The following is a 23,800-nucleotide window of genomic DNA, read 5'->3' as shown; positions in this document are numbered from 1 at the left end:
TGACCTGCTGCTGCAGGTCTGCATGTTAGCTGTACACAAAAAAAACCCACAGCCACTTTCTTATTTGCATTACTACTTCAGGAATTCATTTTCTAAAATTAAACAGGCCTGCTGCTGACTTATTTCAGACAAGTCGGGAAGCCTACAGACTTCATGACTATCTACTTTCCTCGGCTGCTGTAACTGTGACAAACATTTCAATAATTCTTTTGTCTGCCAATAGTTTCTTCTTATAACGGTGCCCAGTATACTGAAGCTATTTTCCAAGTTTTCAGTGAGAATGGTGACTGATGCTGGGAATGGACTTTAAATTTCTAACACAAACTGATACAAAATACCTTCAAGATTCCTAAATTGGTCCAGGTACTGCTTCAGTTTCTCTGAAGGGATTTTAAGATGTTCTGAAGGAGAGGAAGTAATAATCTCCACACATTTTTCAAGAATCACCACCAACTCATCCTTGGCCATCATCCTGAAAAAACAGCCCAACAATGTTCGTAACTTATTATAGACACAGTAAACTGCTTGAAGCATTTAGCAGAATGCCTGGCCTTTTGTCTAGCATTTTTGCAAAAGAATGGAAAACTCATAATGGTTTTCAAGCTACCAGTTTTATTGTTTAAGAATGTGGACTATTAAGAAACAAAGCTAAAACCATTTAAGTATCTGGGTTGTATTCAATGCTGCTGTTCCATTTGCTTGTGCAATAGAATTCCTTCTTCCTCTCCTGTGGAGCCTCAAAATCTGTTCCAGAGGGTGCAGATTTTGGGGGCCACAGGGAGAGGAGAGAAAAGGAACATCCTGTTGTGAGAGTGGAATGTCATTTGTTGAGCATTGGCTATAACCCACTATTCCCTACTTGGCTAGTTACAAAACTGTGCACTATATATGATGCAACTCTAACAGCTCACAGATACGCTTAACTTAGCCATTACTTAATTCCTAGTGATTTCAAAGGTAACTACATTCAATTAACTTAATCTGGATTCCACTCTTTATAATCTACAAATCTCAAATAGTTTTATTCTGAATCTTCTCCATTAGTAAAAATCCTTTCATTCAAACTCAAGATATTTCAACACAGCGCATTCAGGGCTACTGTAAGAACATTGTGAAGATGGGAAATTACACAGAAATGTCACCAGGGATAGCTAGATGCAATAAGAGCCCTGATGGGAAGGCTCACAGCAAAAACTTCTAAATCAAAACCATACCCTCAAAATCCTCACATCTATAGCTGAAAGTACGTATATACATATGCACACACCAATGACAGCCAGAGTGATGTAGTGAGAATAGAGTGTCAGGCTTGAAACAGGAAGTTCTAGGTTCAAAATCTCAGTATCTTAATCCAATTACTCATTTTTACTTGCTTCACTGGCTTGTTCACATAATAAAATGGGGGAGGGAGCCATGTTTGTTGTCCCAAAATCCTTGGAGAAAACGGGTGGGGATGAAATGTAATAGGATACAGTGAACAGAACTAAGAGCTCAATGGTTTTCCTCACAGCGTTACTAAGCATGAATGAAAAATTAGAGTTTGGCTCTGTATCCCTGCTGGCAACCCCACTATAAAGGATAGAAATGTAAATTAAAAACATCCACTTTATCAAAGAGAAACAATGCGGTCAGTTACAAAAAAGCTTCCTGTTTGGCAACATTCTTGAGTTCTTCTTGAATAGCAGATGGAGGCATTTAAAATATCTAAAACACAAGAAGAAAATGGAAAGAAGGCTACCTCACCAGCTGAATAGCTGACTCATATTCTTCTGTTTCCCACACTTTCTTTTCCAAACATGTGCAATATAACTCTCTGATCTGTTAAATAGAAGAGAACGTTTTACAAGCATGGAATAGACTAAATTTAGCATTTTAAAAAAATCTAAAACACAAAGGGCTAAGTTGTCACTGTTTTCATGAAAAGCTGGAAGTCCTCAGGACTCACTGACCTCAAATGTGGATGACTCAACACCATTCAGATCTTTAAAATGGGGTAGGGGGCACTGGCGGAGGAAGAGGTGTGCGGGGGGAACGCACCACCCCTGGCAGCGCGATCCTGGCAGCGTGTCATCGCGGCTGCCCCCCGCCTGCGCTGGCCGCCCCGCCCCCTCAGGCAGAGCGCCACGCCCCCAGAATGTGCGTCACGCCCCTGTGGGCTGCGCGCCACGCCCCAGGACGCGTGTCAGCCCCGCCCCCGCCTACTCTCTGCCCCCCAGTGCCGGAGCATGAAGCTCCACCACTGGAAGGGAGAGTGTTTGTAGCCCAAGACCCAGATTACAAAGAAAACCAATTCAGTTGAAAATGATGGTAAGGAAAAGGAAAATGATGAATATCATACCCTCAAAAATCCTGGGAGTGCAAATTAGGACATGACCTCCCATTCTGCTGGCCTCCCCCCCACCCCCTGCACCATTCCGCCCCTGCCTGCCTGTGTGCACCACTGCTGCTTCCCCCTCCACATCATCCCACCGCACTTACACACTGCCTCCTCGCCGCATCTTGCCAACAGCAGCCCTTTACCCACCACTGCCCACTGCCACACACACACACACAAACTTCCGGAAGCAGTGCCGGAGGAATAGGAGAATGCAGCACCAACAAACTTGCGTCTTTTGGTTTGGCACTCTTTTGGTTCCCAGGCGAGTGTGGCACTGGCTTCCAGAAGTACACTGGTGGCTGTGGCAGCAACGGTGGTGAGAACCAAAATGGGACTTCGGGACTGGCACCAGAAGCCAAGTGGCTTCTGTAAATCTAGGGTGTCCTGCCCCAAACAGGACACTTGTGTGATATGGGATATGCATAAATCTACACTACAGACTTAAGCTACTTTAACTGTCCCTTGGGAAATGTACCGTATTTTTTGCTCTATAAGACACACCAGACCACAAGATGCACCTAGTTTTTGGAGGAGGAAAACAAGAAGAAAAATATTCTGATTGATATATTCTGATAAATAAAATATTCTGATTCCATAATGATTACATTATGGAACACACTCCACGACCCATTACTGAAATTCTAAATACCATTTACTAGATTTTTCACTCTATAAGACGCACCTAGTTTTTGGAGGAGGAAAACAAGAAAAAAAATAGTCTGAATCTCAGAAGCCAGAACAGCAAGAGGGATCACTGTGCAGTGAAAGCAGCAATCCCTCTTGCTGTTCTGGCTTCTGGGATAGCTGCACAGCCTGCATGCGCTCCATAGGACGCACACACATTTCCCCTTACTTTTTAGGAGGGAAAAAGTGAGTTATAGAGCAAAAAATACGGTATCTTTTATTATTTCCTAGCCCTTTAACTAGAGTGCAGTAATAATAATAATAATAATAATAATAATAATAATTTATTTATACCCCGCCCATCTGGCTGGGTTTCCCTAGCCATTCTGGGCAGCTTCCAACAAAATATTAAAATACAATAGTCTGCTAAACATTAAAAGCTTCCGTACACAGGGCTGCCTCCAGATGTCTTCTAACAGTCTGGTAGTTGTTTTTCTCTTTGACATCTGGTGGGAGGGCGTTCCACAGGACAGGTGCCACTACTGAGAAGGCTCTCTGCCTGGTTCCCTGTAATTTGGCTTCTCGCAGCGAGGGAACTGCCAGAAGGCCCTCGGCGCTGGACCTCAATGTCCAGGCAGAACAATGGGGGTGGAGATGCTCCTTCAAGTACTGTACTGACTTCCAGAAGGATGCCAAAGCAATTAAGATGGCTCCAAATCTTTGATCCTCCAGAGTTACTCAGAACAGAACTCCATGAACTGAATGCTTTCCTGCATGGGTGGTGATTTTTGCTAAATCTCCCCTCTCTGAAAATCTGCTTGAGACACTTGGGAGATCATCTTGAACAGTTTAGAAGGTAGCTCTGGGGGGCAGGAGGTAGGAAAAAGATAAGCAGAAGTCACCTCTTCCTCCCACCATATAAGTATCCAGTTCACAGAGGACTCTCTGCAGGTACAGCTGGAGCCTTTCCATTTGTGGCCAGCAGGTTAAGATGCAACCCAATATAACTAGGCCTAAAAAACCTAAGTGTTTGCTTCAGAGTCAAGAAGACACTGAGATGGATGTACATGCACGGATACTGGGTGATACTAACAGTAAAAAGAAAGAACAATGAACTCAATAGTGCTTGGGCTCTATTGCAGAGATAGTGAAGCAGCAGGACTGCAAAACGAATTCAAACTCCTCAAGATGTGAAAACATGAAGCAGAAAAGATTTGTACATACTTGTTTGCCTAATGGATACTTGGGAAGAGAAGATGTGAAAGCATGAAGACAACACAGAATTGGAAAATAATTTTCATGGTAAGTATGTAGGTCTTGCAGCAATTCTTGTGTTGTTTCCTAAATCGATAAAGGAAAATGTCTGATTAGCCTACCACTTGCTACAGCAAGCAACTGGGAGCCTGTAGTACAACTGTACAAGTTACAGCACAATTTGATACATGTCTACTCAAAGTTCAATGAAATTTACTCCCAGGTAAGTGTGTATAGGGTTACAGTCTTAGGAGTTGTGCTGGAATGCCAATAATCAGGGTTTTTTTTAAAAAAAAGTTTCTTGTCCTCAAGAAAATAATCTTGAAAATGTCCACCCACCCTATTGCTGATTGGATCAAACTAAGATAAAGTTTGTTCCCTAAGCCTGAAAAGAAAAGGCCATCATCTACATTTAAACACAGACTCAGCCTAGCATTTTCAATCTACTAAAAAACAAACAAACCTCAAAACCCCCACCTTACAAACTGTTTTTACTTCTGATGCATGCCTTTTTACTCTGATAATGGTTTATAAAAATTAACTTGTTGCACAGAAAGGGTTGGGGGAGAAAGCTGGCTGAAACATCTTTCATATGGACCACCATCACAAATATTTTGTGTATTCAATACCAAATTAATTCAAAATAATGATTCTGTAGTGACAAATCAGGAAAAGGCTGCTTTAATACCTATGAAGAAGAGACACACAAAGTAGAAAGAACTGTTATTTATATTCCGCAAATGGAGTATTCATACGTGCTAGCTAGCTTATAATGAACAAATAATAGTAACCATCTGTAACAGAAGTAAAGCTACTGTGCAGGCAGGAGAAAGACTGGCTCTAGGGTGAAAGTGAGAGGTGCTTCCTAGACCAATCCCTGGGCAATCTTTCTTCAAAGAATCTGCCTCCTAGTGGTTGTAAACCCACAATATGCAGGGCAGTGGGTGGCAACTATCAGAGAGAAAGCAATGACCTTTTCTATTCTCCCCATTTTACTACTATTATTTTACACCAATTTGGTATAGAGGTGAATAACAGACTCTCTTCCCTTAAAAGAAATCCACTACTGTGGCAGAAAATAAAGAGTCTTCAATAAAGCAACTACTTCTTAAACAGTGAATCTTCAAAATTATATGAGCAACTTAAACGTTTAATGGTTTGGATTGAGACTTAACTATACCTAGGAGCAGACCCATTGAAATCAATGTGTCTTAAATTACTTGTGACTAAAGATCTCCTGTAGGAAGTTCATTTGTGTTTGAGATTGCCTTACAACTCCAACAAGCTGTGCCCCTGTGTGTCTGAAGCTGAAACTTCTTATCTCTTGGCTAAAATGAACCTCATTGTTCTACCTATAAAAGCCAACAAATAAAACTATGTGTGTATGTAGTCAAACACTAAATGTCTGCCTTCATATAGGGAATAGAAGACTACATAAATTTCTGGCAAAGACTGAAAACTTAGTGCCATAACAAAGCCCGACAAATTTTCTTATAATTTACAGATGGAAGAAGTCAGTATTTTGAGAAGTTACTCCATTTGTTCTATTCTAGCAGAATTATTTGATCTGAGATTATATCTCCCTATCACACAAAATTTACTTTAGAGATCTTCAGCCCCTTACAGATATACAGAGGAAATCCATTTGTGTGCCAGTTCTGCTAAATTTATTGGATGCATCTGACAGATAATTTTGTGCTATGGCCTTCTATTTGATGATATTGGGTTGTTTTTGGCAGGTTTTTCTATTAAGTTCAACTGTTGTTATAACTTTGAAATAAAGTCTGACAATTCCCAAAGCAGGAAGATTTAATTTCAGTTTTATGAAAGCCTTATCTAAGCTGGAAAGATGCAGCACTGAATCACTGGTGCTTTCACTGCCCTTGTTTGCCACTCTATCATTTGATGAATGATTTCTAGCAGATAAAGATGACTTGAGGAGGGTGATCTTCCAAAGAGAATCTTTCACTTCCAAGACAACAGAGCAGCATTTTAATGCATGTCAGGTATACGTCTTTCTGGACATTCTGCATTATATCGTATAAAAAACTGGACCTCAGTTGACTTTTCTAAGACTCATGAATTTCTGTATATAAACATCTGAAGCTGTAATTCATTCCGTACTCAACAGTAAGCTTCACTAAACTGTATGGGATTGACTTCTGAATACATAAAAGTAGTATAGTGCTGCTGGAAGGATATAATCCTACGCATGCTCAGGTCGAAGAGACAAGCCATACTTAGTGAGTGAATGAGCTGGTTACACATAACACATGAAAATATGGGTTTGGCTCACATTATCAAATGTGTAATATGAAAGACTTCAATGGAATCTAATTCTGCAACATCTGGCTGCTTTATATCAGGGCTGGGGACCAAATGCAACCCTCTAGGTTTCTCCATATCCTCACTCCTCCTCCTTTTCACCTTCCTTGAGTGTTTCTGCCCAGCTGGAAGGTGTCCTCAAACTCCAATGCTTCTTCTTACTTGGCCAGGTGGAGGATAAAAAGGGTGTGCATGCGTGTGTGCCCACGCACATGTGTGTAGAAACTTGTCTACTGTACCAAAGTAACATTCACATTCATTGCTCTGCCTACTTTTGCCTCTTACCACCATGCAGCTCTCCACTGAGAGAGATTCCCCATTCCTGCTTTACACAGAAATGTATGTTAGCCAAAAGATTTGTCATGCATTTTGTTGACTGCCTGTTCATCAAACCCTGAACAATCACCAGATTCTAGGGGAAACCTTTGCATGTCCAACTACATGTGAAGAGGCCCCCTCCCTACAAACATACATGCTGTATGCATGGATACTGCAGGAGGGCTTAGATGGAGCAAGCAGTGCTGGGAGCAGGGCTGCTCCTTGGTCCCACTGCTCACTCTATGCTGTTTAGCACAGTAGGAAAGAAGGCTTGAACTCAGGGGTTTAAAAGCTTAAGGGGGTTTTTCAGCCTACATTTTACCTTTAAACATTGATCATCTGTCAGCAGAACTGTCTGCTTGTTTGATACTTGGTTTTCAACAAACCTGAAGAGAAAAGAAAAGTGTGCTTCAAAAAATGAAAAGCTAAACCAAACCATACAATATAACTTCTTTCATTTTTTTTAAGGAAGTGACTTCATTACAGTATTTTGGAACCTTGGGAATCTACCAGTTTATACTAGATGAGCTGTTGTTATTGTCCCATCTGGAATACACACATTCTAAAATATAATAATAATGATGATGATGATGATGAAGGATATTACATATTATCTTCCTAAACATAAGAGAAACTAACTATGGCTTGGATCTAGACTTTGCACTTGCTGGTGTAAGGGGTGGAAAAACTACCTTCTGCAAATTCTCCCTTCTCTCTGCGATCTCTTGTACCCTACAAAAATCTGCTCCATAGTGTTGGGGTATCCTCTGGAATAGAGTTGGAGATGGAGTGGGGGACTGCCGGTGGAGAGGAGACCATCAAAGTTGTATAGTTAATCTACAGAGTTTGCTCCCACAAGAGGCAGCAATGGTCACCAACTTGGATGGCTTTAGAAAAGGAATAAACAAACTCATGAAGGATAAGGCTCTCAGTGGCTACTAGCCATGATGGCTATGCTCTGCCTCCATAGTCAGTGGCAGTATGCTTTTGGATACCAGTTGTGGAAACCAAAGGAGGTCTTATTTGCAGGCTTCCCATAGGCATCTGGTTGGCCACTGGGACAACAGAATGTTGGACTTAAGTGGACCATTGGCCTGATGCAGTAGGTTTTTCTTATGTTCTTATGCCTCCCACTTTCCACTATGGCATTTCCCAGCTACAGTGAGGGGGGAAAGTATTTGATCCCCTGCTAAATTTGCCCGTCTGCCCTCTGACGAAGAAATGACTAGTCCATAATTTTAATGGTAGGTTTATTGTAGCTGTGAGAGACAGAATAACAACAGGGAAAACCCCAGAAACCCAGAAGACAAAAGTCAGTGATTGATGTGCATTATAATGAGTGAAATAAGTATTTGATCCCTTTGCAAAAGATGACTTAGTACTTGGTGGCAAAACCCTTGTTGGCAATTACAGAGGTCAGACATTTCTTATAGGTGGCCACCAGGTTTGCACACATCTCAGGAGGCATTTTGTCCCACTCCTCTTTGCAGATCCTCTCCAAGTCAGTAAGATTACGAGGCTGATGTGTAGCTACTCGAACCTTCAGCTCCCTCCACAGATTTTCGATGGGATTAAGGTCTGGAGACTGGCTAGGCCACTCCTGGACCTTAATTGTTGTTATTCTATCTCTCACAGCTACAATAAACCTACCATTAAAATTATGGACTGGTCATTTCTTCATCAGAGGGTAAATGGGCAAATTTAGCAGAGGATCAAATACTTCCCCCCCCTCACTGTAGATCAAAAGCCTTTTGTGGACAGAAGGAGATGTTTCATTCAAAAAAGTTGAGATCTGGATCTAACACAGTACTTTCCAGGCTATGTGTACCAGGTGGCAAACAGACAGACAGATAGTACTCAGGGAGGGGGGGAGATATCCATGTGCAATTTTATGTTCACTTAATTCATTTCAATCAGAATTTCCATTAGAATTCCATTCATTTAGAATCTCTTAAATAAAGGTCTGGATGGTTAATAGCAACAACAGGAAGCTCAGTCTTGGAAATGAAGTAAAAAAAAATGGAACTAAAGCAAGTTGATAGAGGGAAAGGCACAGGAAGATCAACTTTTTGACTTCCAGAAATCCTGCTAATGGTACTCCACTGCATGCTGCTATCAAGGAAAGTTGATTTTCAGTTTAAAATGGAGCTTGCACATTCAGCACAGCAAGTGGCTGCAGCAAAAATGGGAAAAGTACCCTCTAGCTGCAAACACAGTTTGTCTCCCATGAATGCGTAGATCCATTGGAATATGGTCATTTTCAAGACCAGGTTCCAGAGACCTCTCTGCACAGCATGCATGCAGTCTCATATGAAATTACACACAACTATACAAGCCATATATAACCACATGTGAAAGGCTAAACTTGAAAAGAAATTCACTTAAAGGCAGACAGTGATTTATTTTCATCTTTTACCTTCTAAAAGATGGCAGTCTTCGAATGTTTTCACACTGACTGTGTGATAACGTTTCTGTTCTCTTCCTAGCTTCTTGGAGCTCACAGCACAGCACACTGAGTGGGTGGGAATAACAATGCTCCAAAAGAGAGAGCTGCAGGCAACAAGGTAATCACAGTACATATCAATGCGGAGATTTCAAAATTTTATTTTTCAAAATATCAGAACTATTGTTAGCAATTGGAAAAATATATCTATTTTGTTAAATAATTAGCATCAAGCTGAAACCATGTGCAATGCATTTTTAAAAATATGGCAGTAAATCAGGTTACAGAAATCACTTGCTTCCCTAAAAGGCAAATGAATAATTATCCAGAGACCAATAATCAACCACTTTGCTTTTTTCATTCCTCCCTGCTCTGCAACCGCTGCTGCTCAGTATTATATACTCTGAACAAATAGCAATTATGCCAGTTGTAGAGTACATTTTCAATATGCAACCGGATGGATTAGTTATGAAACCAGCCCATTAGTGTATACATAACTGATCTGATAGATTTATTCACTGGGACAGCAGTGTTACAGAAAGATATCATGCTGACTCCATGTATTTTCATGAAGGAATCGCTCAATAGATTTTGTTAAAGTTTACAATTTTTATCTTCCCACCCATTCATTTCCTATTTCCTTTTTCTTCTGAGTGAAATCAATCAGCCAAACCACTGTTGTTTCATTTCAATGGTGTAAGACACATGCATGGTCCCCAGCTAAATGAGCGATTGTAACCTATCAATCTGTTCTAGGTGAAACAGTGCCATTACATATGTGGGGATTTTGTACACAGAAAGCAGACATCAAAGAGAAGGGTTTTTCTCCTCTCCATGCCAGTTCTGTTTGTGCAGGGAAGTAAGTAGAAGTACTCAATCATATGAAACCCAGTTGCAGTCTGCAGTGTTATTATAATCCAGAAACTGTCTTAATTTTCACAGTGAAGTAGTAAACCTAAGTTTGCTAGAAGTGTAACATCTAAAGTTCATCAACTGTGTTGTTCTTACCTGAAATCCCTTGATGAAGTTCTGAACAGAGAAATCATGGTATAAAAATATATTTATTAGCACCTGCAGAACTTTCTCACTAAGTTTAAAGGGAAATTGGCTTGTTAGGAGTAGCTGAAGTAAAAAAGAAGAAAATAACATTTATTAAAACCTTGCTCCTTTCAATTTATTACATAATTTGGCGGGTTCTCCCAACATATACAAGACACATTTAAAAGGGTGCTGCCTTGCATTCAAAAATCTACAGTTTTACTTTTATCATATCGTTTAATAAAAACTACTTTTTCCTTTGTAGTTAAAGGCAATTACCTTGTCAATTACTTTAGTCAAATGCTCTTTGCATGAAAGAGACTGGAAGAGCTCTATGCATAACGAAGAGGAAACTGTGTGAGGAAGTAACTTATGGATGATCATTGGAGAGGTGGCAATTCCAAAAATAAGTACCAGTGGAAATTCTTGTATACAATGACTATGGCACATAAGAGAAAAAGACAGGAAGGGAAAATTAAATTTGTATATCGTGATCAGAGGGCAATACATTCCACCACCACCTACCCCGGCATTAAACAATACAGTGGTGTCAATATTAATGAGGCAAGGAAGCAAAAACATAATTTTACAATACATACCCTCTATTCATGTGGAATGTGGCCTTTAAATCCTTCTGGCCATCCTAGTTTTGGCATGTACAACTTGATACATACCAAAGAGAATGGAGCTAATCAGCTGCATATTGTGGCCTGTCAGGGGCTGACATTCCCAGGAAGACATCAGAAAGAGGAGCTTTGTCAAGTCCTTTGTTGGCTAGTATAACATGGCTATTACACTGTGCTCAGTTTAATAGGTACACGTTGTGCTGTGCCAGTTATCACAGAATCATGGGGTTTTGATTAGAGGCCACTTAGTCCAACTCCCTGCTCAGTGCACTATGCATAGTTCAAGACCGCAGGCAGGATGGAGAACCTGCAGCCTTGAACTACATCATCTATGAGGATTGATAGTGCCAGCTAGGGCCAATGGGAGTTGGGAGTCCAGCAACATCTGGACAGCCAGAGCTGCAGCTGAAATATATATTTGAAAGTAGATTAAAAATAAATAAATCTGAAGCTTTCCTTTTAATCTCAAGTTCAAATTATAACTGAAAGTGATATATAGAACAAAGGAAACACACAAGGTTATGTGCAGCAAAAATTAAGTACTACACAGCAAGAAAGTCTGGATTCTTTGTAAACTATGCAGACAAAGACAACTTTCACATGTTTGTTTATTTGCATGATTTATTCTACCTCTGTTGGTGCAAAGACAGGTAAAGTGTGGTGCAGGGCGCAAACACAGTCCTTGCTCCTGAAAATGCTGCTCAGAGACCTCCTGGCTTTGAGATTCCATCCACTAATGCACTCATACTTTCAAGCCTACCTTCACAGAATTAGGAGGTTGACTTTTGTGCCTAATCATTATTTTATATTTAAACACACAAGTGCCACTGGCTTTGTTACTGTCGTGCTTGCGTCAATAAAAAAAAAAGAAAATGTAAAACTATGCTGAGGCTCTTATTTGATTTCTAGACCACTTCTCAGCTAGCTCCACCACTTTACGTCAGGCCAGTGTTTGTTCAGAAATCCCAGAGATTTTTCCTATTTTGTTCTCTAAATATCTTTTGGCTATTATTCTAGGCACACTTCCTGGATTTTTTTTTTTTTACAACTAAATCCACCATGCAATTTCATTTGTGACTACTCAAACAAAAGTCCCATTGAGTTAAATGAGATATATTACTCACAGGTAAGCATGCACTGCATTGCAACCTTATTGGCTTACTTTTTTGGGGGGGGGAATGCATAGGAGTGGGCTGCAAGTCTGCTTCCACATTTGAATTGTACACATCACTGTGCCCCCAGCCTATAATCTTCAAATGACACAACAGAGTAACCCGAACCTGCATTTGTACTTACTATGAAACAGAAAAATAATAATAATGCAGGCACAAGTCAAGATTATCAGTTGATTTCATGAATTAGAACAGACCCCACCCCCCTTATGAAATCTATCGTATTACCTGCTAATAAATATGAAATCTTGCAGAACTTTGGTTGTGAAACTTTCCAAGTCTTTGAAAATAACTACAACTGGAGGAGATTCCAGATGTCTGGAAGAGAACACCCTTTTTCTGCATGGAGATTCGGTATCGGTTTCCTTCAAGTCATAGTGCATGTTGGGGGGAAATACGAAAAGAAAATTAAACCTCTCATCAAAAATAACGCCCCAGGGGCATGGTTTGAAGGCAACATGATGCCGCAACCTTGCTGAAGCTAAATAGGCTTAAAATCAGTGCCTGGATAGGAGATTTTGATGAGTTCATGGTGAATGAGAGATGGAATATACATGTAATTAACATATATATACAAAGTGGAGTGGACAAACAAAAACCCTCTCTTGTGTTATCTTAGCTTGTGTTAAGACTGACAGTGCAAATTGTTACCTTAGCAAGACCAAGGCACCATCTGCGCTATTGATTTAAAGCATCATCATAAAACTTTGAACAATCACAGCTTCCTGGGGAATGTGCTGTGGGTTGTTAGGAAACCCCTATTCCTCACACAGCTACAATTCCCAGAATTCCCTAGGAAGAGGGATTATCCATTAAAGTACTTTGCATCTATCCCAACACAGGATTTATCTTCATGTAATCTACACTTCACCAATAAAGCTATTTAACTAGATGGGGCAAATCAGGGAAAATTCTGGTGGGAACTAAGTCTGGAAAACAGTGACACGTTACAAGAGGCAATTCTGAAGCTTACCTTGGTTATGTTCCTATACCAATCAATAAGAGATGCCACGGAGCAGCGTATCCGATTTGAGGAAGGCTTGGAATATTCTTCTTCGGATGAGTCCACATCTACGTGACAGCCCATCAGCTGAATCATCAGCTTTTGCAGGAGCTGTTTTATGCCTTGACAATACAAATATACATACACAAACATTTAAAATAATAATGAAAATGCTAGATTTCTCAGCAATCTTGTTAAAAAATATGAATAACTGTATTTTTCAAGGAATTATGTGACTAAGACTTGTTCACTAATTTTCATTCAGGGACTAAACTAACCAACCAAATCCTGTATCAAATTTACATCAAAGGTAAGCCAAGTTCTTCAGCCTAGATTCTTAAAATATAGAAAACTGAATAAAGTGTGCTTATTTTGCATAGTTTAAAACAGCACCACTCAGTATAGAATTCATGCTTTGCACATAAAAATTTCCTGATTCAGTTTGTGACACCTCCAGTTAAAGGTCTCAAGCTGGCAATAGGAGAAGCACTGAATATGCACTGACCACTTGCATCTCTATAAAAGACAATCACACAGTGCAGGAGGTCAGGCAAATTTCAGTTTTTTGTTTGGAATGTTACCAAACCTGTAATGTGTTTATATACAACACATAATACATACAAAAGTCATTTGACTCTCTTATGTGTAAGTACATGAAATAAATAACTCTTCTCTATGCTGGCCCCCTTGCAAAAAAAACAAACAAACAAAAAAACAAACTTTGTCCTTTGTACTCAAGATACCCCCACAGCTTCTTGTGTTCTGTATTATTTGAACAGCATCTTTACCAACTTGTCTGAACAGAAAGAACTAGGAGTCAGTTTGCTGATCTGTTTGGAATAAGCCGTTCACTACCATTCAACCATCAGATTGTCCTTCTGGCCCAGTTCCAACTTAAGCAAAATATTTTATTTCACTTCTAGAAAGGAATTCAAAGTAAGTCTACCAGTTATATTTTTTTGAAAGAAATGGATCTTTCCCTTTGCCTTCCATATTTTAAAAAATAGTAGAAGTAGATACTTGAAACTGCAAAACGTGTGAAATTTCACTTGTGCAAAATGACTGAATTGTGGGCTATCATCTCTTGACACTTGGAAGGAAGCAAGAGAGCCTAGATTGCATTTTAAATCATGGTTTCAACAGGCCTAATCTGAATAATGAGACTTAGCATGATATCACACACAGTATCGTTATAGCTTGTGATTTTATCCACTACAACAATGCCTCAAAGTTAATAAATGCTTCTGAACTTTTAAAACCAAAAACAGATCTCTGCACTTAGTGTGTATATTCCAGAGATAAGAAATGCCCAGTCAAAACCAATTTTGTAAGCTATATACAAAAGCTTTGTTACAAACTGATACCCAGTATAGAATGAAAGGCTTCGAACCCACTGAACTAGTCGTGTTAGAATATTAATACTCCCAGTGCGTTTCCAAACACAATTCAAAATGTTGCCACTGACTTTAAAGCCCTAAACTGCCTCGGCCCAGTATACCTGAAGGAGCATCTCCATCCCCATTACTGAGCCCAGACACTGAGTTCCTCCTCCAAGGGTTTTCTGCTGGTTCCCACACTGCGAGAAGCAAAGTTACAGGGAACCAGGCAGAGGGCCTTCTCAGCAGCAGTGCCCTCCCTATGGAACACCCTCCCTTCAGATGTCAAGGAGATAAAGAACTATACAGTTGTACCTTCAGAAGTCCGTTCAACTTTCAAGGTGCGGCTTCCGATTGGCTGCAGGACCTTCCTGCAGCCAATTGGAAGCTGCAGAAGCCCGACTGGACGTTCAGCTTCCAAAAGAACGTTCACAAACCGGAACACCCACTTCCGGATTTACGGTGTTCGGGAGCCAAAACGTTCGACTGCTAAGGCGTTCGTCAACCAAGGTACGACTGTACAACTTTTAGAAGGTATCTAAAGGCAGCCCTATATCAAGAAGTTTTTTATGTTTTATCTTTTCTTCTGCTTTACATATTATGTAAGCCACCCAGAGTGGCTGGGGAAACCCACCCAGATGGATGGGAACAACAACAACAACAACAACAACAACAACAACAACAACAACAACAACAACAACAAAGTTTGCTTTCAACTTTGATGAAAGCAAACATTGACTGCCAGGGCTAATGATGGAAAGGCCTATATATACTGTATTTCTAGGGATACTTCCGATATTCCACATGCTACTTAACTAAAAAGCCTCTTCAAGTTATTACAGTATTTACCTGGGCATTCTTTGGACCTTAGGGACACTACAAAAGGAGTAACATCATCATGAAGAACTTCTGAGAGGCTTTTAAATGTCAGATCATGGTCCATAACATTGACACCTAGGAGTAAGACAAGTCAGAATTGTGCTGTTTGCATTTAAACATGACAAAATATACGTTTCTATCATGCTTACCATATAGTCATTTTACATTTGTAGAGGTAAAACAGTAGTAATGTGGATGACTATATTGGACTATATCTACATTGTACTAGTTAAATATATCTTTTAATGTATACAGTCATACCTCAGGTTGAAGTAGCTTCAGGTTAAGTATTTTCAGGTTGCGCTCCACAGCGACCCAGAAGTAACGGAGCGTGTTACTTCCGGGTTTCGCTGATCGCGCATGCGCAGACACTCAAAATGACGTCACACGCATGCACGGAAGCGGTGAAACGCAACCCGCGTATGCGCAGATGCATCTTACTTTCTACTCAGGATGCGAACGGGGCTCTGGAACGGATCCCATTCACATCCAGAGGTAGCACTGTACAGCAAGTCTCAACTAGAACTTGCTTCTAGGAAATTCATCCATAGGATTGCAGCCTGAATTAGAAAAAAGTGATTAACAAAAACATTTTTAACTTAAGGGAAGGCTCCATATATAAGCTCAGGAACAACTACTTTATCTGCCTTGCATATCATAATTTATTTTAAAGGTCAATATATATTTTTAATACTCTTCTCTAGTGAAAGAAGGGAAAGGAAAATTTACAAGTACATCCAAAGTAGGAGGAAGGATAAATAAACTGTGGGCTGACTGATCAATAAAGCAATCAACTTTTGTCAGAAGATGCAATCTTAACTGCTCAGTGCCTATTTCGCTTCCAAAACTTATGAAGAAATTAATCGTGGCCAAGTAATAAGCAAAGTCACCATTTCTAATATGTGAAGGACAGAAGTCAGGGTTTTTTAAAAGAGCTGTTTAAATAGTATTTCACTACTTTTAATTAAACTAGGATATACTTTCTCTGTGGCAAAGAATTGGCTATAGACATTTAAGCCACTAACTGTTACCATAAAACAGGAGATGTCCAAACTGATCAGACACAACAATATAATGCTTAACCTCACAGAATATCAGGAACAATAGGCCTGCTAGCTTAAAAAAACTATATCCAGGATGTTATTTGGTGTGGGTAGGTGGAAAATATAAGGAAAACCATTTTTTAAAAAATATAAAGCTCTCATTTTTTAAGAAAGAACACTACCAGTAGCCAATTTGGATATATTTTTTTATTGTATTTAATTTCAACACAGACTTAAATTGCTCCAGTTCCAGCATTCTCATTTGCCCTTTTTCATGTCCTGCTCTCAAGGAGAAAACAGATGCTGACACACTGAATGAGACAATGGGAGGGGGGAGGGTGCATTAGAATCTACAACCATTTGTGGTGTTGGAAGTAGATTGCTCAGACAGAGGGGGAGCTTCTGTATTTGTTATGCCTCATTATGAGGCTGACATGAGAACTGGCTCTTAGACAAAGGAACTGAGACATACTGTTAAATCTACACATAAATGCAAAAATGCAAAGAGCTAGAAATCCAAAAGGACATCTTCCCCTCACACGGCTGTGATCCAAAGGTCATGCAACTAGTAATGCATGCCCAAGGGAGATTTGGGCCTTTGTTTTAGCTCTCCATATTAAAACTGAGACGAAGTTCAAAGGCAGTTAGCAATATAACAAAGGCATCTGCAGCTTGAGTGAAGAAGCAACAAAACAAGAAAAGGCATAGAAAAGCAAAGGCAAAAGAAATAATTTACACCCTATAAGGAATGTGTAGACACAAAACTGAAATAACTAGGGTCTGGCAATGAAGGTGGCACATATCCAATAATTTGCAAACACATTAAATGTAATGAATCAGCAAAGGAAAGATGAGTGCTATCCTTCCATCTTTCCCAGCTCAGAAGCTTGGGAGGAGAGCAAGGCCTCACAGTTGCCCTGAGCTTCAATCACAGGATGGCATCCAATGAGTCCTGGCCCCTCCACCAGCTGGTTGTGACAAACACAAATCTCTGCTAGCTACCAACATGAGCCAAAATGTTTAAACTATTTTACTCAGACAATAAACTCTGGCCTGGGATGACACCAAAATTAATTTAATAGCAGTTTCATCAGTTTGAATACATAATCTGGTCTGTATATTCTATACCTTCCCCACCATCTTCAAGAAAATATATTTTCCTCACTCATGCTTTTAGAAAATTGCTAGGACATCTCTACTGAGAAATATCTAAGGATTATTGAAAGTAAATCTAGGAACGCAACACTGGAAAAAGTGATCCTCTCAGATATAAGCAGTATCTCTTACCAGAGCAAGGGAGTTGTGTAATCCTAACCAAGTCTACTCAGAAGTAAGTCCTGCTGAATTTAATTGACTTACCCCCATGTTAGCATTGCAGACTTGACGGGTACTGGATGGAGCTCAGCTGAGGAGAAAAGCTCTTTGTGGTTTGTCTCTCTGCAATGTGCATCTGCCTGTGTGCCCTTTTCTTGTTAAAAGTGAATGATTCACCTTATGTGACCGGGGCAGATCCCGTTTCCGACATACTGATCTAAAAAAAGTAGAAGCCCCAAACAACTCTGCTCTGTATGACATTACTAAAAGACCAAATACCCTTCAATTGCTTGGTACAGGCATTAAGATCAACAAATGGAACTAATTAGTCTTGTTACGGCCTGATGATTAATGCCTTATGGTAACAGACATGAGTTTTCACTGGCAACACCGGTGTTATCACTCCCTGCTGAAACCCAAGGACCCATCTGTACTGGCAATTGACCAGTTGTAGAAGATGCACCTGTTTATACAGATATTCCTTTCATCTTTTGACCCAGGCCTTCTGGATTAATTGGTGTGGGTTGTATCTAACACTGGAAATAGATACGTTAGTGCAATGGGATATCCCCTTCCTCTCCTCCCCGTATATGCCTGCCAAATCTGCTCCACAGTCCCCCAACTCTCTGCAGCAGATGGGGTTTGGAAGGGGGCTGCAGGTGGATGGAGAGGAAGTGGAAGTTCCATTGCACATGCAGAAGTATGTTGCATGCATGGAACTGTAATATTGGATACAACATTGCATTTTAATAGGATTGCATTATTGCCTATGTTAATTATAGCTGTTTATATTTAAATGTTTGTGTAATTGGCTTTTATACTTTGCAAACTGCTGAAAAGCCTGTGTTAGCATTAAGCTGTTGCCTGTTTGGCAAATATGTTGCCAACATGTCTAATCTGCCCATTAACAATTCTTAATGTTATGATCCTTGCCTGTATTAAGTCTTCTACCCAATCTCTCTTTTTTCTTAATTTTAGGATTCATACCAAGTTATGGCAGTTATTATAAATAAATAAAAATGCCAGATAAAACGTTACCTAGAACAACAGCTGCAGTGGGAATTTCACTGGACTTCATTCGACAAGCCCATTTTGTTTTCTTCTTTTGGAAGTCTGAATGAGATTGTCTCAAAAATGTTATGAGGTTATCAAACAATTTTTTATTCAAGTCCTCTTGTAGTTGCTGTTAAAAAGATAACATGCACAGAACTTTGTTAGTTGCCTGAATGAAGAGATGTATTGTCATTCCGTGTATTTTTAAAGAACAGTCCCCAAAGGTTAATCAAGATACACATAATTATTTAGGTTTCCTGGCAATTGTTTATAGACACTGTTTCTGTGGTTTCCATAGCTGTTTCAGTCAACTCATGATTCCAATTTAAATGTTCTATTTGAGTACGGGGTTCTTAAAGCCATTTAGACAGATATGGGGGATGGGGAATCAGTTGTAGGAAAAATTCAATTCCTTACTTGTTGCTACTTAAGACAGATATGACCCTAAAAAGTCAAAGATCTGATACCTTTAGCAGTTCAAAGACAACAGAAATTCCACAGAGTAGCTTTTATATTAAAATGCTCCTCAGCAAAAAAAGGAACAAATTAAATAGTAACTGAGACAGTGACATTGTTGAATTCATGCTGAGGCCATACCACAAGATGTACAAGCAGAATCCAACTTGTTTCTGTCAGCCGTAAGCAGGTGTGCCAACTCTAGGGGGCCAAGGTGTCTTTGACCCCTTCAATATTTGTTGGAAGGGGGGCTGTTCAAGCCTAAATATGTTTAGGTCAACTGCTACATATTTACAGATAGCAGCAGGGCAGAAGACTGAAGTCTTAATAACAGCACTACATGAACGGTCTAAAAGGTAAAATAAAACCCTCTTTCAATTTACAAAACCTTCTCTACCAGGTTATCCATGGGGAATTTACATGCATATTGATGACCAAGAATGTGGAATTCATTCTCGACAGGAAAAAGCATATGCACGGTTTGCTCTAGGGATGTCCAATCTGTCTCCTTGTACAAGCTCGTTCCTAACAGCTCACACATTGTAGAAAGATACCCACAATTTATACAGATAGCCTGCAAAAAGTACCGTATTTTTCACCCTATAGGGCCCATAGGACGCACCTAGGTTTTTTGGGGGGGGGGTTAAAAAAAATTATCCCCCCCCCAGACCCCAGAACAGGCTGCTGCCTGCAAGCCTTGCAAGGGCTCGCAAGGCTTGCAGACATCTGCCCGAAGCACTGGGCGTCCTCCGGAGCGCACCCCGTGGTTTGGGCTGCAGGCTGCCGCCCGCTAGGTTTGTGGATAGCTTCCTGAAGCCTGGAGAGCGAGAAGGGTCGGTGCGCACCGACACCTCTCGCTCTCCAGGCTTCAGCGAAAGCCTGCATTCGCCCCATAGGACACACACACATTTCCCCTTCATTTTTGGAGGGGAAAAAGTGTGTCCTATAGGGTGAAAAATACGGTACCTTAAGAGATTAAGGAGTAGTTTGGGTATAAAATATTGCTCAAAGTCTTGCTGTTTCACCCATTGTGCAGGCTAAGTAAAAGAAAAGACTGCATATCACATTATTTTTTCAATGCAAGCATTTTCAAAGCTTCCTTCCCCCACCCAAGACACAACTGACTTAAGTAAATCTCATGGTTAATGTTAAAAGCAGCAACACTCACCTCTGTTTCACATTTAATCTGTTTCCATAACAACTGACAAGTATCAAATCGTAGCTCACTATCCTCTGAGTCAGTATTGCCTTTACTAAAATAGTCAGCTAGAAAAACAAGGGGGGAAATGACATTCACACTCAATATTTATAAAACAAATTTCCTCTCAAGCAAAAAACTTAAGTGCAACAGAATACTGAAGATTTCTTTTCACAGGAGAGGTATAAATTAACTGAGAGTTGCAACTGGTGTCAGGACAAAGCTCAGGAAGAAAGAAACCCCCACCAATAGCTATGAAAGATGTAAGATTTATACAGCCTCAGTATGGAATACTGTATCCATAAATGTCAACCCAAATGAAGTCCTGCTGAGTTCATTTGGATTTATTACCAGCTAAGTAGGTATAAAATTGTAGCCAGAATCCCTAATTACATTTCACCACCATGTTCCTTTAAGTCAGGGATGGGAAATCTTTGGCCCTCCAGATGCTACTGACTACAACTCCCATAATCTCTCACCCTCATTTTAGGTTTTCTGTGTTACTCTCCGACTTTCGTGTAGAAGAGAAAGAGGATCCAAGTATTTAGGTTTGCCCATAAAAAATCTTGAGCAATGTTGTATCATATTTACTTGAATAAGCCCTCTACAGAGGATAGATTCACACAACAATTTTCCCAAAGACAAGGTGGTTCTTGTCAGTTGCCCAATGGTGAAGAGCCAAATTGAGCCCAGGCTTCATGAACTGGTCAATAAGTCTCTGGGGTTGAGATGTCTGTGGTCAGTATAATTGGGTTCTTTGCTGCTGTAGTTTAGTGATCCGTTGATAATATATCATTTTAAATGGAATGGCTTTATATTTTAAATATATTTTAGTTTGATCATTTTTGTTGTATTTTTTGTAAACTTAAAGGGTAGCTTAAAATTTGAAGAAAAATAAATAATATATTCAGTAAACCCTATCCCTCCCTGCAAAATATTTTCATGGCAAACAGTAAAGAGAACAATATGCATGGAAGACATATGCAGAACTGGTTTCCTTGCATATTATTCAATGCATGCTATAGAAAAGCACTCAACTTTGAAATATGTTGCTTTTTATTTCCAGGTATTGTTCCCAATGATGGAGGGCAATTTAAAAAAATCTAACCTAGCACAATATGGGTAAGGTAAAAATAATCAATACAAGAATGGCGATAATCCTTTGGATTATTTTAGCAACGACTCCATTTTAAAAAGATTTTCCCTAGTTAAAAATACATACAGTCCAAGTGTAGCTGCACCATAGATTTGAATATTGGCATTATGATATTGGCTATTTTATTTTCAATTCCTTTCCTAATGCTTCCTAGCACAGAATTCACATTTTCACTGCTGCTGCACATCTATCCTTGTATGCTTGCCTTTGCTCCTGAGGCATAGCCACTGTATTATTTCCATTTACAGATGGGGAACTGAGACTCACAGAAAATGACTTGCCTAGGATGAGACCATACATATGTTGGCTAAAAATCCTTCAACACCCATCCATGAGCCCAAGGCTCATTTCAAGTTTATGAAGATGAACAATGGACTTGACCATGGTCAGACAAGAGAGGAAGGTCAAAGGCTGAGTTGCAGTTGATTGAACTGAACAAGAAAGGAGCAAAATGACATCTAAGAAGCACCCTCATATACTCAAAAGAACACTATTTCACTTTTACTTACCTTGAAAACAGATAGACATACTGTCCTACTATCCTTGCCTTTAAAAATACAAAGGACCTTCATAGCAGTCAATAAATTCACAGCGTAAAGCTAGGAGAGTGGCTGTTTTTCAATATTATACCAGCCCTGGAAACAATGAAAATGTCAAGTGCAGAATTTTAAATCTGGAATTTACAGTATGACCTGATCCTTTAAAAAAGAATCCCTCAAGACCTTGATTTTTTAGATACTGGAGAAAATGTTATATCTACTACAAAGGATGTCCAGAACAGATGGGAAAATAAAGATGGCATTGTTATATAAATTCCGTCTGAATTTACTGTTAGGAAGTGGAGTTTCATAACACATATTGTGTACTAACCTGCTGAAGATGCCTTCGCCTTCTTAGAATCTGGCTTGAACACAAAGCAGCCCTAAAGAGTAACAAGGAAGGAAGGAAGGAAGGAAGACTAAAACTACTGAATATTTTACCGTAATTCCAGATTGGCAGGAAAATATAACGGCTTGGTTTGCACATCATGATAAACTATGGGTTATCAGCATTGGCCAAACTTCCTGGCTATCAGATAAGAGCTCACATTGCTGTGGTCCTCCCCATCCTTTTAACTCAGCATGGCATAGCAGCAAAGTCAAGGTTTGATTTAACATGTCATCTGAACCTAGGTTCATGGTTAAGGTTTCTCCTCCTTAACCACAGCCTGTAACCATAGGACAAACCTTGGGTACAGACCCTGGTTAACAACATCCCTGGCTTCAAATGATAGGTTAATTTTTGCAGTGTACACCAGTTTGTATGCGAAAAATCACATTTATCCTGATCTTTTTCTTTCCTCCCTTTATCCAAGCCAAACTTCTTTGCATCCATATGCAGAGTGAAGTGGTAAGTGCTAACCCTTACCAAAGTAAATTTATGGAAAACATAAAAAGGTGGGGACGATTCAGACAGGAGTCCATGCCAGCACCTGGCTGTCAAGTGGTTGGTTTTGCTAGAGCAGGCATAGTCTATTCTGAGAACTGGCTTGCTATCTTTCCTCACCCCCACCATGTAGAAGATCTGCTGCTTTTAATTGGCTAATTAAACAATCTAGGGCCTTTTTAAGCTGGGGGGGGGTATTATTTTTGCTTGCTACTATGTTACACATTTTTGTGCTTCTATATTATAAACCACCAAGTGATCATCAGGGGAAGAGCAGGATATAAATTTATAATAATTATAATAAATACTTGATGTAGGCCTGTCAGACAGTCAACAGGTGGAAATTTCCATCCCTTCACTGCATCTCCAGATGAGAAAATGCTGCACCTTTCAAATATTCCACCTGCTGGGCGTATTAGAGCATGTGCAATGTGTGCGCTTTTTACAACAGCCATATTTCTGGATAAGGCTCTAGAGGGAGAGGAATTTCTGTCCCTCCTCCCGGTTTTCTCCTTCCACATTTTGGGGGTCAAAAGAGACTCAGAATCTCCTGCGCTTCTCTTTCTTCATTACAGCTGAGCAGGAAAGGGAAAGAAGCCCCTTCTGAGCCGTTACAACCGCGACGTAAGGACTGGCAAAGCGCGAGGATACGGCTACAGGGGTCCTTTACGCGCATGCTCCGAGGAACGGGCGGCGAAGCACGCGCGGCCGCCGTTGCCG

The 23,800-nt window shown here is 40.0% G+C and overlaps 1 protein-coding gene across 7 annotated transcripts in view; it reads right to left on the bottom strand.

Annotated features, from left to right (window-relative positions):
* ORC3 (origin recognition complex subunit 3) overlaps window positions 1–23,800 on the bottom strand; it is a 35,402-nt gene that overhangs the window by 11,355 nt on the left and 247 nt on the right. For 2 of the 7 annotated variants that reach the window (XM_083608335.1, XM_083608336.1), the window contains exons 2-14: window positions 22,526–22,577; window positions 20,470–20,567; window positions 18,831–18,975; window positions 15,406–15,510; window positions 13,151–13,302; window positions 12,406–12,542; window positions 10,659–10,818; window positions 10,350–10,463; window positions 9,315–9,448; window positions 7,221–7,284; window positions 4,226–4,342; window positions 1,739–1,818; window positions 339–472 (exon numbers count right to left, since the gene is read on the bottom strand). In XM_083608335.1, coding sequence (XP_083464461.1) covers window positions 339–472; window positions 1,739–1,818; window positions 4,226–4,342; window positions 7,221–7,284; window positions 9,315–9,448; window positions 10,350–10,463; window positions 10,659–10,818; window positions 12,406–12,542; window positions 13,151–13,302; window positions 15,406–15,510; window positions 18,831–18,975; window positions 20,470–20,567; window positions 22,526–22,577 — 1,492 coding nt within the window. Of the gene's footprint in view, window positions 1–338; window positions 473–1,738; window positions 1,819–4,225; window positions 4,343–7,220; window positions 7,285–9,314; window positions 9,449–10,349; window positions 10,464–10,658; window positions 10,819–12,405; window positions 12,543–13,150; window positions 13,303–15,405; window positions 15,511–18,830; window positions 18,976–20,469; window positions 20,568–22,525; window positions 22,578–23,388; window positions 23,794–23,800 lie in introns of those variants that run through there. The other 5 variants (XM_083608334.1, XM_083608339.1, XM_083608333.1 and 2 more) reach the window with 5 other exon arrangements.

This window comes from Podarcis filfolensis, assembly GCF_964270895.1.
Source record: "Podarcis filfolensis genome assembly, chromosome: 3".
In the NCBI taxonomy this organism is placed as follows: Eukaryota; Metazoa; Chordata; class Lepidosauria; order Squamata; family Lacertidae; genus Podarcis; species Podarcis filfolensis.
This window is presented reverse-complemented; position numbering and strand designations above follow the sequence as displayed.